The 15,319-nt window shown below is 39.0% G+C and overlaps 1 protein-coding gene across 12 annotated transcripts in view; it reads right to left on the reverse strand.

The window, feature by feature from the left end:
* The window catches only part of LOC109861901 (glutamate receptor 1), a 194,397-nt gene that overhangs the window by 64,540 nt on the left and 114,538 nt on the right, over positions 1–15,319 (reverse strand). For all 12 annotated transcript variants that reach the window (XR_002251061.1, XM_020441749.1, XM_020441787.1 and 9 more), the window contains exon 2: positions 14,900–15,055. Coding sequence is in view for 11 of the 12 variants with exons in the window: in XM_020441749.1 (XP_020297338.1) it covers positions 14,900–15,055 (156 nt within the window). In the remaining variant the exon portion in view is untranslated. The remainder of the gene's footprint in view (positions 1–14,899; positions 15,056–15,319) is intronic.

Below are 15,319 nucleotides of genomic sequence, written 5' to 3' on the forward strand. Positions count from 1 at the left end.
TATATATATATATATATATATATATATATATATATATATATTTAGGTGCACACGCACGTGGTACATACATACACGTTTATATATGTGTATCGCATCGCTGTCTCCCGTGCCGCGTTTGTCTTCATTCGAGCCGGTAGGTACGACAGGAAAAAATGGTGCGGCAAATGGGCGGAAAAATGGTCGAGAAAATGATCGTCTTTGCGATTACCTGTAAGAGGAATAAATCGTGCGAGTACGCGCGTGCATAGATCGAACGGTCAACTTCTATTAATTTCTGGTCGCCAAATAACAGGTATTTTTTCTTACTCGTTTTTCCAAAATTCCGGTTATTGTAAAAAAATCTTGATGATAATGCGTACCGTTATAAAAATAATAAAAAACTATTGGCTTAATTATCTTTTCCGCTATGCTTTTGAGTGAAAACATCAAATCAATAAAAAAAAGTTAACATATTTTCTTCTGTCAATAAGTGCAGCTTTACACGGCAAAATGAAAACTTTTATTATTAAAGATGACGTGTTATAAAAATAGATTATAAGTGTTCTTCGATGGGTTAACAAATTTTCTTAATGCTGAGATACACGTTACGGGTCATGACGACAGAAAATGCGCCATTATAACGAGACGGAATTGACGTATGGAGCCGCGATACCGTGACAGATGAGATGCGAGCCGGCGCCGGCCTGAAATAATTTTTTCCAATTTTTCATGAAGCAAAAAACGTTCGATCCGGCCTGGGCGATAAGGACTCGCGCATAAATCGCGTAGCAAGAGCGAGAGCCACGTTATCGAGCCAGCGACAGTATGGCCGAGCACGCGAGCAGCTCGCCTGATAAAGTTCTGTCATTTTTATCGCCGAGTCTCTCGCAGGTTCGTTAACAAAAAAAAACAAGTCGTCGGAAGAGGGGAATTCAGCTCGTCTAGTCAGGGATTATCAGGACTGGGGTTGGCTGGCTTTGCTGCGACGACCACCGCGATTATTCGCGCGACGACGACAAAGCACGGCGCAAAAATTTCATTTCGGAAAGTTGAGAGACAAGTGTCAACCGATTCTTTCGTGGTGCGTTTCGATAAATTACAAAGCTCGCGCGCGATTAATTCTTCTGTTTCGGACGCTTTCGATTACAACGCTTGTCGTTGCTAACGAGAACGGAAATAAAAGCGCTCTGATTCCGGCGAGTCTAATTTTATTGTGCGAATGCGCGAAACTGTATTTCGCGTTTATTTGCTTCGATAAGCCGTACCCGTTTTCTGGCAACGTCCGACGTTTTTGCGAATAATCCAGCGAAAAACAGTCTACGATTAACTGTGTGTGAGAGAGAAAAAAAAGAAAAAAATAATTGAGCGCATCCGTAACAATGATACACCACGAAAAATTTCACATTAATTAACAGTACACTCCGTCGTTAGCACGAAGCTTATAAATTAACGAAACAATTAGCCTTAACGGGCCGTTGTCGGAATCTTATGAAAATGCAGGACAAAACGCTCCCCCTGGTCTCACACGACTTCCGCGGTATTCGCGTTACGACGGTCCCCTGCAAATTCCGCTTGTAGAAATGGTTGGGAGATGACGAGGGCGAAACTGGCCGGGATTACCGGCTCGCGGGTGAGGACGGCAGTTCAGGGAGGAGACGAGAGGAGAGACGCGGGGGGTGAGTGAGGGTCGAACATTAGAATTCATGCGGAGACATTTGCGGTCCGGCTCCTAACGACCGGAGTATAAAAAGCCAGCCGAAGCCGCCAAGTGGAAGGCAAGGCAAGTCGGAATGAAGATAGAGAGAGAGAGAGAGAGAGAAATGAAGAAAAGAAGCGACGAAAAATGATGACGGGGAGAGAAAGGGGGACGACGGAGGAGGAATGTTACGGAATGAATAAAAAATGATGTGTTTGAAGGGAAGGAAAACGAGAAAGAAATGAGGGTACGCGTGAAATCACGCGCGAGTTACGCTGGCGATGAATCGCACGCAATCACATTGCGTGTTGAATAAGTGATGTTTTAAAATCTTTCTTTCGAAGTGTTGCCTTTCAGAGATTTCTGTATTTCCACAATAGCCGAATTTCATTATTATTCATCAAAAAGAAACAAGAGAGCAAAACCACGCTCCGATCGTAAACTGAACAGATGAAAAACAGAAACGCATTTAATTCAAAATATCTGTATAATTTTTTGTCATAACGAGCACGACATTTTCAACATTTTATTCGCTAATTAACCGCGGTAACGCGAAGTGACTGACGACAGGTAGGGAAAGTGTTGAAAATTACAGCAGTGAAAAAGATGGTAACGCAATATGAATAAAAGATCGTGCGCGGCTAAAAAAAAAAAAGCGACATAGAGCGAGTGAGGTGCGCAGTAGTTTTAGAGCGTGCAATATATTAGGGGAAAATTTAATGCGACATGACCACTGTAAATGTTTGCTCTTTTAACATATAAACATGTTGTATTTTAAAATTACCGCTTATTATTTAATTAAGAATTAACCTGAAGTGCGCTTTTTGCAACTATAACGAATGGAAAGCGCGCGTAGAAACGTCCACCACAGCGCGGAATATGCGCAAATTCGAGAAAGCGGAAATGTTGCTGAGTTACGCGCAAATTTACCAATACATTGAATACAATCTGACAAACGTGTGCATTATAAACGCACAATAATAATACGAGCAATTACATTAATTATCTCGAATTCACGCAGAAATTGGAAGGCGAAATTAGACATCAAAATGGAATTGAACTATAACCGGGAGATTATTATTTCCATATATATACCGCACGTGTTTAGATACACGGTGCCGCGCGCTTTCGAAAATTACATCCATTAGTCAAGCGTGGCGTGGGCGGCGACGGCGGTTGCGATGGCGCAAGACTCTCGGAGTAATTTTTCACTACGACTTCGCCTGTGTGTAATAATATTTGTTTATTTGTGAACTGAACTGCTCAACTAAAACGGATGTGACGAAACATCCGTCAAGCCGGGCAGAAAAATGAGCGCGCGATGTTTGCCCGCTTCGCGCCGCCGGTATTCGCGCGAGAACAAGCGTAGAAGATGAGGACAGCTATAAAATGTCATATAGGGCGGATAGTAGGTATAACCGGAGACGATAGAACGAAGAGATGCAAATGTACCCCATACCTATTTATCCGTGGAACGAACTCTGGACAGAAGTTATACGAGAGGACGAGCGACGGATGGGAAGTTATACGAGCTTGCGCCGAGTTAAGGACGAGCTTGAACTTTCTCTAGTCGGGAATGCACCTCGGCTTGGTCGCGCGGCAGCTCGAGCTCGTTAGGTATATCCGCGCTCGTAAGTACCTACGATTGCATGGAATCCAAATAAGGATAGAGACTGGAGGATACAATTGCAAAATCCTTCCCTATTGTGGGGATATATTCTACCTTTTCACAATGTTGCACGTCATCCCATCCGACGACGACGGTGATGGCACTCTTGGCTAATTCACCATATTGCCGAACAGTCATTTTTACGTTGACAAGAAGACACGAGTAGACTGGCGAATAACAACGAATCAAGTAACGGTCAAAAAGCCGTTCTCAAAGCTGAATTTTTCCAATTAGTATAAATTTACGAAAAAACTACGCGGAATAAATATTCACATACGCGCGCAATAATACTTATAAAATATTTTTTCCTAATAATAACAAATAGGAAAAAAAAAACATTCTCGATTGAATTTCTAGTTGGCATGATATTGCAAAATGTGCAAATATTTACGCGAGTATTTAAACGTAAATAATAGCGATTAAACATACAGTAATAATCGCACGTAACGTTATAATAATTCTAAAGTATGTCAAAGCGTTCTCTGAACACAAGTGCAGTAAGCTAAATTCGAACCTTCCATCACGAGAAGCCGCGCTTTGCGCGAAACGCCTTCTAATTCTAGCGACAAGTATTCCCGCTGATCCCCCTTCTAGTTTTCCGTAGCCATCCCGCTGTAATTAATGTAGCACGGCACTCTTACCATCGAAGGGAGGATCAATTTTAAGTTTAACAAACGAGCTTGTAATGTCGTAGACAGTGAAGCCGACCCTCACTGCTCGTTAACTTTCGCACCGCGTTATAATCATAAATTGGCCAGTGATACGGCAATATGCTGGATTATCGGTGATTAGTCCGGTGGAAACACGCTACTTTTGTCGTTACAATCGATCGATTTCTAAACGAAAAAAATGACGCTCACAATTCTTTATAGGTCCGATAATAATAATAATAATAATAATTTTATTTCTATAAATAATAATATTATTTTGCAATCGTTATATTTATATAATTGTTATTGAGTTTCTTGCAAAAAATTTATTTTATATTTTATCATGACGCGAAACATCTTAGCGATTTGCGTATTTGAGAAAATTCCGAGATACGATATTACACAGGACGCTCTTATATTCGCGAAGAAAGAAAACAGCACCGTTCCGTTTCAACTGAAGAGCCGCCAGCTTTCTTTGTTTCTCTGAACGTTTAACTCGAAGTCGACAGGCGAGCAAAGTACTCCGTATATATATAATTCACTCCGTTTGATTTATCTCGTCTGATTTATCTTGTTTGCATGGGGTTTATTTTTTTCTTTTGACGGAGAGATAGTCCGCGCGTAGCAATATCGCGAAAAAGATCGTTTTACGAGACAATCCCGACGAGAACGTCGAACAATCGTTTGTATCTGTGAAAATATGTTCACGGTAAATTAACGTCGTAAATTACAAATACATTTTCTCTTTCATCATCGGTGTTTCTCAGAGAAAAAAGAAACTTCAGACCGCGAGTATAAAGTTTCAAGATAAAAGAGAACAGTCTCATATTAGTTGCGTAGCTGGCTGATCGAACTCGACGTATCATCGAGTGTGAAAGTAACTATGCGCGGATATGGCACATATGTATGCACATGTGCGTCTATTACGCACAAATCATCGTCTATCACAACGCACTTCTCCGACGACTGACAAGCATTTTCATACCATTCAGCACGAAGTTCTCGGTAAAGAGCGTTCATGGAAGAGAAGAGCTTTCGATAAAAAGTAGTGCTTCAGACAAGAAGAGAGAAAGAGAAAGAGAGAGAGAGAGAGAGAGAGAGAGAGAGAGAGAGAGAGTGAGATTTCGGTAAAAACTTTATTTCTCTGAAATTGAAATGCTCGTCGTTCGGTGGAATAAATGCCAATAAAAATCATTCCTCTTCATAGATCGGCGATCGACCTTTTTGTACGACGCGTTCGATTTCTGAACTTTGCTTTAATCAGAACTGCGCGTGAGCTTTGCTCTCCTCTCAAAGACAAGCGAGCTTTTCGATCTAGCGATTATTAATGCCGATGAAAATTGATCACCTGGCGGGGGTACTTTTCAATCATCAATATTAATTAGTCCCGTGAAACCGCGCACAAATTAAGAAAGTTCGTCGAAGCGAGAAGAGAAAAGGAAGACGGAAAGATGAAAAGAACAGAATAAGTAGACGGCAAAGAGATTGTGGATGTGACACGCTTCATTGCTTCTGTAATTGTTGTTGCTCTCGTTGTTCAGTTTGTTTATGAAAATTCATTCTATGCATCAATTTAACTTTAAATTCTTCTTACGAAAATCTCTATGTACATTTCTCACTTGTTCACGAGGATTAAACGTTTGAACGAGATGTCGAAACTAATCAATGATCTCGTGTTCCTTCGCGCAGCAATTGAGAGACAATTATTCATCTGAGATAAAGTATGTAGATATCCGTGTTATCAAAGTTGGGAGAATTCTTACTCATCATCACGCGCGACTGGCTTTCTAATTTTAACGAGTCTGTCGACCTTGTCGTCTTTACTTTCACAATCGCTATAATATCAAGGGTACCTCGAGGATATATTTCAGAAATCCACACACACACATAGGTATATCACACGTAAGATTCCATAGCTGTAAAGTTTTGAGGGTTTATACTTGTCCAACGTTGCTTCCATCAATTTTGACTTTTTAAAAACATTCAATATATATATTGTACATATATATCTTGATCCAAGCGCGTCGATTTGTAAAGTTCATGTCAAGAGAGAACAAGTAGTACTGTAACGTGCCTTTCAATTACTCCGGAGAACTTAATTATTCCGCCACGCCGATTACCTTCATTCAATCATCGCCATTTACGGGAGGGGGGAAGCGTCGCGACTAAGGGATTATCCGCCGATCTCCGATAAGATACTTCCCGGTCGATTTTTCTCCGCTTCTGCACCCAATCTGCAGTTCTTATCGATTTCTTATTACTCAAGGAAGAGTCTCCCCTCTTCTTCCTGGTTTCCGGAGGCTGGGTTTCTTGCGGCTCACGTGACTTTTCAGAGTGTTGGAACCCCTGGGGTGTCGTTACACTCGCACGTTTTCATCTCTCGTCTTCTCTTCCTCTCTCCGTTATTCTTACTAATCTCCGACGAACGTATCCGAGACGGTATTTGCCGTTGTCAGCGCATTGGCATGATTGACGTGTGCCTTTCCGACAATAAACTCGTCAATCTTGTATCGCACTTTCCGACTTCCTTTCTTTTCCTCTCATCTCTCTCCTCTCTCTCTTATTACAAAAATGTTACACGATTCTCTTATTGCACACCTATACACGCGCATTGTTACCGATTATAGTTACGCTGTTAAATATTCACAATATCACTGTTTTTGCGTAAAAAGAAAATGCGTAAACTAATGCTAAATTCCCACACATCAAAAGTCAACATTATATTTTGCAATATTATTGCGACGTCTTTGTTACACATGTTGTAGAATTAACAGTAGGTTATTATGTGGCGTTGCGCGAATACCATGTGGAAATTAATTATTTTGCGAGCTGTTATATTGAATCGTCGATTAATTAAGCGTCGCAACTGAATTAAACTCGTTTTCAAATGCGTAATTAATCGCGCGCATCATAGCGTAAATTGGCGAATGCAGTTATCAATTATCAATCAAAACGTCAGGCATTATTGCACCTTGGAATGCAAGAAAACTCGAGATATACACGTGACGAAAACAAACGTTCCGAAATCTGCGCAACGACGCGAAGCAACGGAAAGGACAAGCGATTGGAAATAATTTCTTCCAAGACAGCTGCGAAGATTCCGAAGCGAGAACAACGTCGGTCTCGGGACGGCTCGCCGCGAAAGTTTTAAATGGCCGGACGGGCACGGCAAAGACTCTCGTGGCGGCGTCCCTGAATCTAATTCGAAAGTTTTAAATCGAAAGCGTAATGACCTAGCGTCTTCGTGTCTTTGCTGAGATATCGGGACACAAGCATTGTTCTTTATGTGCACAAATCACGAGATGTAACGTCGCGTGTCAGCACAACTGTATGAATCGCACATGTACAGTAACAGAGAGAGAGAGAGAGAGAGAAAGAGAGAGAAAAAGAGAGAGAGAGAGAGAGAGAGAGCAACAAACATCTGCTTAATGCGTGTTATTCACTAATTGAAACAAGAAACTCGATTATAGCAAAAAGTACATTTTTAAAGTCCTAATTACAGCTCTAATTGTGTGTGCAATTGCACAAAGTACAAATCACATTATTTCAAACTATAATACACGTATTTATTAACGTATACATCACTGATTTCATATTTCTAGCATTTGCAAAACGTAAATAAATAAATATTTTGTAATACGGTAGATATCGTACGTGGCCCGTTCAATTTATATTCGCGTTTTCATTACATGTACAAATGTCTATTTTGTTAATAAATATGATGTATATATTTTGCCTTTTCAATGTAATTAATTCGGTTTCAAATATCAGTGCTTTCTAAATAGATATGTTTTTATTGTTTAGCGATTTTATTTTGCATTAACCATCAAATATATAAATATTCAGAGTAAACTTTGAAAGCATTTCTCGCGTATAATAAACACACCCGATATATAGAACGCCGTAATTATTCTTCCAGATGCATTTGAACATTAAGAACGTCTTAGTTTGCGCTGATGAGCTTCGATAACTCGTGCAAGAAATTAGATAAGATAAATCTCTAAGCGGCGCGTGACAGATGTGATATACGAGTGCAAAACTATGCCCGAGTCAATTCCAGTTAAAATTGGACCCACGTCGGGTGGCGCGGGTTCTCTCACAAACTACAGAATAATATACGTTTGCATATTGCGTGTCTGTGCGCGAGCAACTTTGAATGGGCCCTTAAACCTGGACAGTCAAGCTACCACACCACGTTCCTTTCCGTGAGAAATGACAATCGGAAATGACGCGTTCTCAGCTACCCAGAAGCTCGTCTGGGTTCCCTCGCTCGGGGGAACAAATAGCGTTTCTCCGTGAGTTTACGGAGTTTTCGTGATATCATCGTCACCAAGTAACATTGTGGCTTTTCTATATATCTCGAAAACGAACACGACTGGAGAACCTTGGTAAATTATAAATTACACGATTACACTTTGTCCGCGAATTATTAACGACATTGCTGATATAAATTCTTCAAATGTCAAACTTTTTCTTTGTATAGAATAGTTAGAGTTAATTCTATTATAAATCTTATTAGTATCAATGACGGTTGTGAAGTATTCGCGCAACATTTTCGTACAGAATTTTACCTAACGCATACAGCACATTTCGATATAGATGTGTTATATTTTCCGACGCTGTTTGTACATTATTGAGTGACGAAACGACAAACCGATGTATTTTGTGTTTCGCGCAGTGCAATATTTCTTCGTGACATGTGGAACTCCTTGCCGCACACTTTTTATTTTTTACACTTTGTACCCGGGTAACTCGTCAGTTTAGACCGCTCTTACGGCGAACGGTTTCCCAGTGATACTGCGTGAAAAATATTCTTCCGCATGAACAGGAAACTCCTCCGAGAGACATTACCATTACCACTCATCTGCTTACTCGAGAACCGGAGAATCCTCTCATCTGTCGTTGTCGCCAAGCTAAGTTGCGTGGAATGAAACATTCCCGTGGTAGGTGTAAGTGTGTGTGTGTGTATGTGCATAATATATTCATTAAATAAGTAAAATGCTATAACGCGCACGCGGATTTTCCTATTTTCCTTTCTTGTTCGCAAAAGAAAACGTAGAATAAAATAATGCGTAAAAAATACAGTGCTTGCTTTTTTCTTTAAGTAAATTACAACACACTTGAATAAATACAGTGATTTGTTTTTTTTTTTTTTTTTCTAAGAGATAAAGAGAGAGAGAATTCTGCACGTGAACATATAAATATTTACTTTACGAAAATATTTATGCCAGCTTAATTTGTGCGTTATTGAATATATCTCTGTATCGCGTTCTGCCTTGCCTAAAATAATATAATTACGTACATATTTATCCGTCAAAGCGATAAATATGCAACACATAAATATTTGTAATTATATTAATATATATTGTAAATATTTGTTCTAAGAAAATATATGCGCGCTCGTTGGAACTTGTTAATTATCTGTGTAAAAATATTAATAAGCGTAATGAGATACAAAACGATTCATACGATACGCAACCGGAGTTAATGATGTTTGATTCAAATTGTTAATTACGCAAGTCAATGCACACACAACAAGGTTTAAAGATTATGTAAACACAGTTTACGTATATAAACTATCGTAACTACTGGAGCATTACGGAAAAAAAAGTTTCTTCGCGAACTTCTGCGGCATCCTGTTCGCGTTTTATAATAAAGATACACTTTTTTTCCGTCATCCCTCGGCGACGCGACAGTTCCTCATCGACTTAGCTTTTCGTTCGACCTCGTCATGTTTGCCAAAGTAATGCATACTTTCGGACAAACCGCGCGGGAATTGAACACAATATCGCACCTGACGTCTCGCAAAACTTGACGGTGACGATGTCGAACAACAAAGAAGAATAGGTATGTCTTCTATTTTTGAGCAGCAATCGACGACATTATCTAGACTACCTCGGAATTTTCAGAAGTTGAGAATCTCACGTCTAAAGATTAAAAATTCTTTGAAAGCCCTCTTGAAAGTCTTTAAAATATATAGAGTACGTAAAATAATTTTTTAATAACGAATATTTTAACACATATTACTGAAATTATATCTATAAAAGTTAACTGAAATAAAAGTTGATTTATAAATCGTGCAAAATGAGTATAAAATATTTATAATGTAAAAAAATTAGAAGACTGTATATAATTTTATAAAAAGTGAATAGGTACTTGTAGTGTAGCAATTATGCAAATTTTGTTTAGCGTAGCCTCGTTTCTCATTTAACAGAGAATATAAATATCTTTTCTGGCAATTATTTAAATTACATTTTAATTAAAATGATAACATGTGACCTCGCGTTAGTGTAGCGTGCGTGCGTGTATATGTGTGTATGTGTGTGTAAACGTTATAACCACCATTATCTTTCGTTCTCGTCACTCGCGTCCGAGCTAACCAATGTTTGCATTTGGATTTGCTATGCGGGCGTATAATCGCGGGATTTATCTCGTGTCTGGTTTAGGATAAAAGGATCGAATATTTTCGATATCACATCAAAAAGAAGCGAGAACAAATTTGCACAGAGCACATATTATTAAAAACTTGTATCATATATTTTAATATACGTAACATTGAATGTTACTATATACATGTTTTTTAAAATTATAAACATTAATCCGAGAGAGATATGTGCTCTAATAGTAAACAACAATATGAGTTGAAATTTAATTCATTCAGACATCTCCATTGTCGCGCCTTAAAAGAGAATATTCTCTGTGTCAACTGTCTAATTCGTCAAAATAAACGACGTTGCTATATTGCCCGTAAATGTGCATTGTAAATTTGTAATCGTCGTCGACTTTCGCTCAACCTCGTCGACGACGGGCCGATGTTTGCCTGGGGATAAACCACACGGGAATAGAACCGTGCGATTCATCTCGCGTCTGGTTCGAGATGCGAGAAGAAGGGCGCGAAAGCGTAGAATAGAAGGCGAAGACGAGCGACGAGAAGAGTATAGGGAAAAAAGGCGGGAAATACCCTCGGGAGCCCTCGGCAGATTTATGCCGGCCCTGGCTGGCTGGTTGGCTCGCCGGCGTCTCGTATACATTCATCCCTCTCTGGTTCCCGGGAGAAGATGAAGACGCGGGGGAAGAAGAGCCGGAGGGGTTTTCTCTTTCTCCCCGCCCGCGGGCCAAAGGATCCTACAGGATATTATACGATATGCACCGAAAGTTGATAGATGGCTATTACGTTCCGCTAAGACGAGCGTACCACGCCGCGAAAATTTTCTCCCTCAGGATTCTCTCGGTCTTCTACCTTGTGATTTCTCAACGGAAAAAACTCCCCCGGTCCGCGGCTTACGTCCTCATTCTCGTCGCCATCGTCGTTGACGACGTTTCTACATCCGCAATAATTTTTGGTTCCCTCGATGCCGGGAAGTTGAGATTCGCGCGCGCGCTAACCGTCGGATAGGAAAAATGTTTATTGAAAATATTAAGGGGTCAGAGAGTTTTATTTCATGATTTATTTATATCTTCTTCATATTTTAGACGTGAGTCTCATGCCGATTTATTTGCGCGTTCTCGTTCGATATTCGCTATTTTGCATGTTGCGCGTAACAAGAAATTATTAATATATCTAATACATACATGTGTTCCGTATAGATGAAAAGCGATTTCATACAGAACAGAAATATTCTGTCTTTCTGATGGTGTCTGCTTTTACTCAACATCTTTCTGTTTTATCGGACTTTACACTTAATGCTCGACGAATACGAATGAAGTGTATTGAGATGAAAATACATGCGTGGTAAAGGGAGTTGATCCAGTTTCATAATGATTTTTGCTGTTTGTTTTATATCTCAGGTAAACCTATATATAGTTCTATCATGTCTGCTTAAAATTGAATAAATGTTAAAGAAAAAAAACAAAACCACAATATAACGCAAGAAGTTTTTTACGATTTATTATATGATAGAGATCATATCTTTTTTATCGAGCCGAGCTCTTTTCATCTTTCTTCATTTCGCAATGACGTTTGCTATTCAGTAACTTGTTCCATGCGTGATGGATAATTAATAAATGTCGATTCATATAGCAAAATATCAAATGTAATATGAAATGTAAATCTCTTTGATCGTATTCATGTGGATGCATGCATCTCTATGGAAGAAATTTCCAATATATTAATACTAAATTCTCTCTCTCTCTCTCTTTCTCTCTCTCTCTTTCTCTCTCTCTCTCTCTCTACACACACACACACACACACACACACACACAGAGTATATATCTCTTTCTATATACATATATATATATATATATACATATATATATATGTGTGTATATTTGCCTATCTATATTTATTATCTCTCCCTGCAACATAATTATTATATTATTATTTTATGGATATTACAGTATGTCATTAATATATTCAATCAACTTTCGGGACTTCACTGCTTTAAATATAATATTCTATTGATAATAAAATTATTATGTATAAAAACACTTCTTTCTCGCTTTGTTTCGTCAACAGAAAATCCATTCTATATCGTTAGCAAACCAAAACATTAAGCGCGATCCAACCCAGTAATAGATTTGCCGGGCAGTCTCTCTCTCTCTCTCTCTCTTTCTCTCTCTCTCTCTTTCTGTGTACGTATGTAAGTATGCGTGTGTGTATTTGTGAAGAGAAAGGGATTATAACGGGGTCTTGATCCGGGTGAACCGACCAACGTAATACAATTAACGGAGCTTTGCTAAGTACCGTAACACAGCCTCCCTGCTCTTTGGATTTGGCCCAAATATTCGCATTGCCACGAGAATCCACGATAAACCAACTTGTCGGCAAATTCTATTCTTGGAGACTATAGAATCGTAACGATTACCATGACGTTCTACGTTGCTGTCGTAAGCTGTATTACAATGTTAATAAGAAATTAAACAATTTGATTTATTTATACAACAATGAAAAGAGTCAAAATATTAAAATTAAGTATCGTTGTTTATATACTTCTAATGTAAGAGTTTCTTCGTAATGTATAGATTTTTATGACGCACACATTTCAATAACTGATAATGTGTAAGCTCAAATGAAAATTTTACTTCAATTTATTTTTCCTAAAATTAGTAACTTTCCAAACACACAGTTGTTCGATAAATTGCAATTTATCGATTTATTGATAGAGGATGAACTCGCGGTGGCGGACGAATTTAAACGGATCACCTTGCAATCGTAAAATCTCTTTGTAGCGCACAGCGCAATAACTGCGAATTCGTCGATGATAGGAGACACCGATATCTTTGGCACCCGAGTTGCTCTTTGTCTTTCTGGCCGCTTACGGTTCCGGTTGACTTCAAAGCCGGACCGATGCAGCTCGATTGAACCGACGCTTCTTGGTTAGAATCCGTTCGTTTCGTACAAACAATTCGAGAACAAGCCAGTCGATCGCCTTGTTTAACTTTCGGATGCGAGATAACAAAGGTGATGAATGATACACTGCAGTAATAAATTTTTGAAACAAAAGATTTTTTCAATCTGTAAAAAAATGAAAGCGGTTACAATTTGAGACGAAGAAACAATTGCGATACATAATAAAGTAGACGAAGAAACAATTGCGATACATAATAAAGTCACAGTCGAACGTGAAAATTAAATTTCCTTGTTTTTGTAAAATCCAAATTATAATATAAATCGTAATATTCGTCTATATTACAATAATTCAAAAATCATAAATTATTTGATACGAGTTGTGAAAGTGATAATTGCCGATAAATACTGATTGAATTGACCATAGAGTAAAGTATACATTGCAACATTATGATGAAGAAAAAAAATACGTTATGTGTCCTCATTACAAACAGTTATCGTGAAAATTCACGCCTGCTTCGCTCCATCGTAAATCAGGATAAGTGACATGTAATGGCCCTTCGGATAATTCCGGAACTTCTCACACCATTTGAGTGCTGGATGGCACCATTGAGAGCAAGCGAATGTCGAATCACGCAGTAACATAACAATGAGACAATTCCACTAACTTAATCGCATGATTGAGCGGAGTTTAATCACGAAATTGCGACTGATCGATTTAGATTAAATCAAATTCCGCAAAATGTCGATATCATCCGTCCGCGAATAAAGTTTATGAATAATAATTACTGTCCTCTCTTTTTAGAACTTGGCAAATTTTTTTCTGGAAAAAAAAACGATGAAAAAATCGTATTTCTATCGAGAAACGAATTACTTCTGTAAATTGCGTCGGCAATGCTAATCGACCGACTTTTGTCACTGGCGAGCTTTCTCGCGAGTAAACAATCGCAAGAAGAGTCGCACGAAACTGTCTATCGTTCGCTCCTCTGCCTTAGAGTGTCTGGAAATGAAAGCGTTTCGCCTCACAAGGTATTGAGATTAGTATCTGCGGTGAGTGAGAAGCGTGAACGGGGAAGAGCGCTATAGAAACGAAACGTTACTTATTTCATATCCGACATGGACCGCTGCGGCGTATTCAATAGCGCGGAGATGTCGCGCTTCCGGCACGTACGCGCCTCAGCATTGTTGATAAGTCACCGTACCTGACATTGCTACAGATATCGCGAACAAAACGCGAAATCGATTTCCCTCGTCGAGACAGAAACGAAATTCCCGCGCTCTCGCGCGCTTCAGACACACACTTTAAATGTAGTCGTGAAAAATTGTCGGGACAATCCCCGAGAAATATTCGCGATGGAATTCGATTCATTCGATTTCGAAGAACCAAGGAAGGAAGAGGCGCGGGCGAACCGAGGCGACGATCGACGTTTGAATATGTCTATGAAATATTTAACGGTCTCTGTGAATGTGTCTATGATTTAGTTTTCTTTTCCGAGTATGTCACTGACGTGTGGATATCTACAATTTTCAAAGAAGTATGTTGCACGCAGCACGATATACGTGATTTGAATACAATATAAGCTGCTTTCAACAAAAGCGATATACACGCTCATACTCACTGAGGCGAGACAGCTTGTAGGCATCCGCGGTGTTAATTACGTCCACGAAGGCTTGCAGCTCGAATTTGCGAGTTGTATTGTTTTGATTGTTGTAGTTCATCATTGCGAATTTGAAGGCGGATTGTACCTCGTCGGTGCCTTGTTCAAAAATGGCGCCTGAAAACAAAGAATATCGAAGCTGATCATCAAATACACCGTTCTATATATAATATTATATATATTATTAATCCTATGTACACATACATAATAATTAATATTATTTATAACTAAATAATAAGAATAATATATTTTTTCACAAATTTGAAATAGTTTGATGCAACTGTAATTTAAATCGAGTATCTGTCCTCAGAAAAAACGTGTTCGAGTATAATTTCCAATTAGCTATCGATTTCAGAATTCACGGACTTAGAGAATGTTGTG

The sequence above is a fragment of the Pseudomyrmex gracilis genome, unplaced genomic scaffold, assembly GCF_002006095.1.
Source record: "Pseudomyrmex gracilis isolate BER0280 unplaced genomic scaffold, ASM200609v1 scaffold_9, whole genome shotgun sequence".
Taxonomy (NCBI): Eukaryota; Metazoa; Arthropoda; class Insecta; order Hymenoptera; family Formicidae; genus Pseudomyrmex; species Pseudomyrmex gracilis.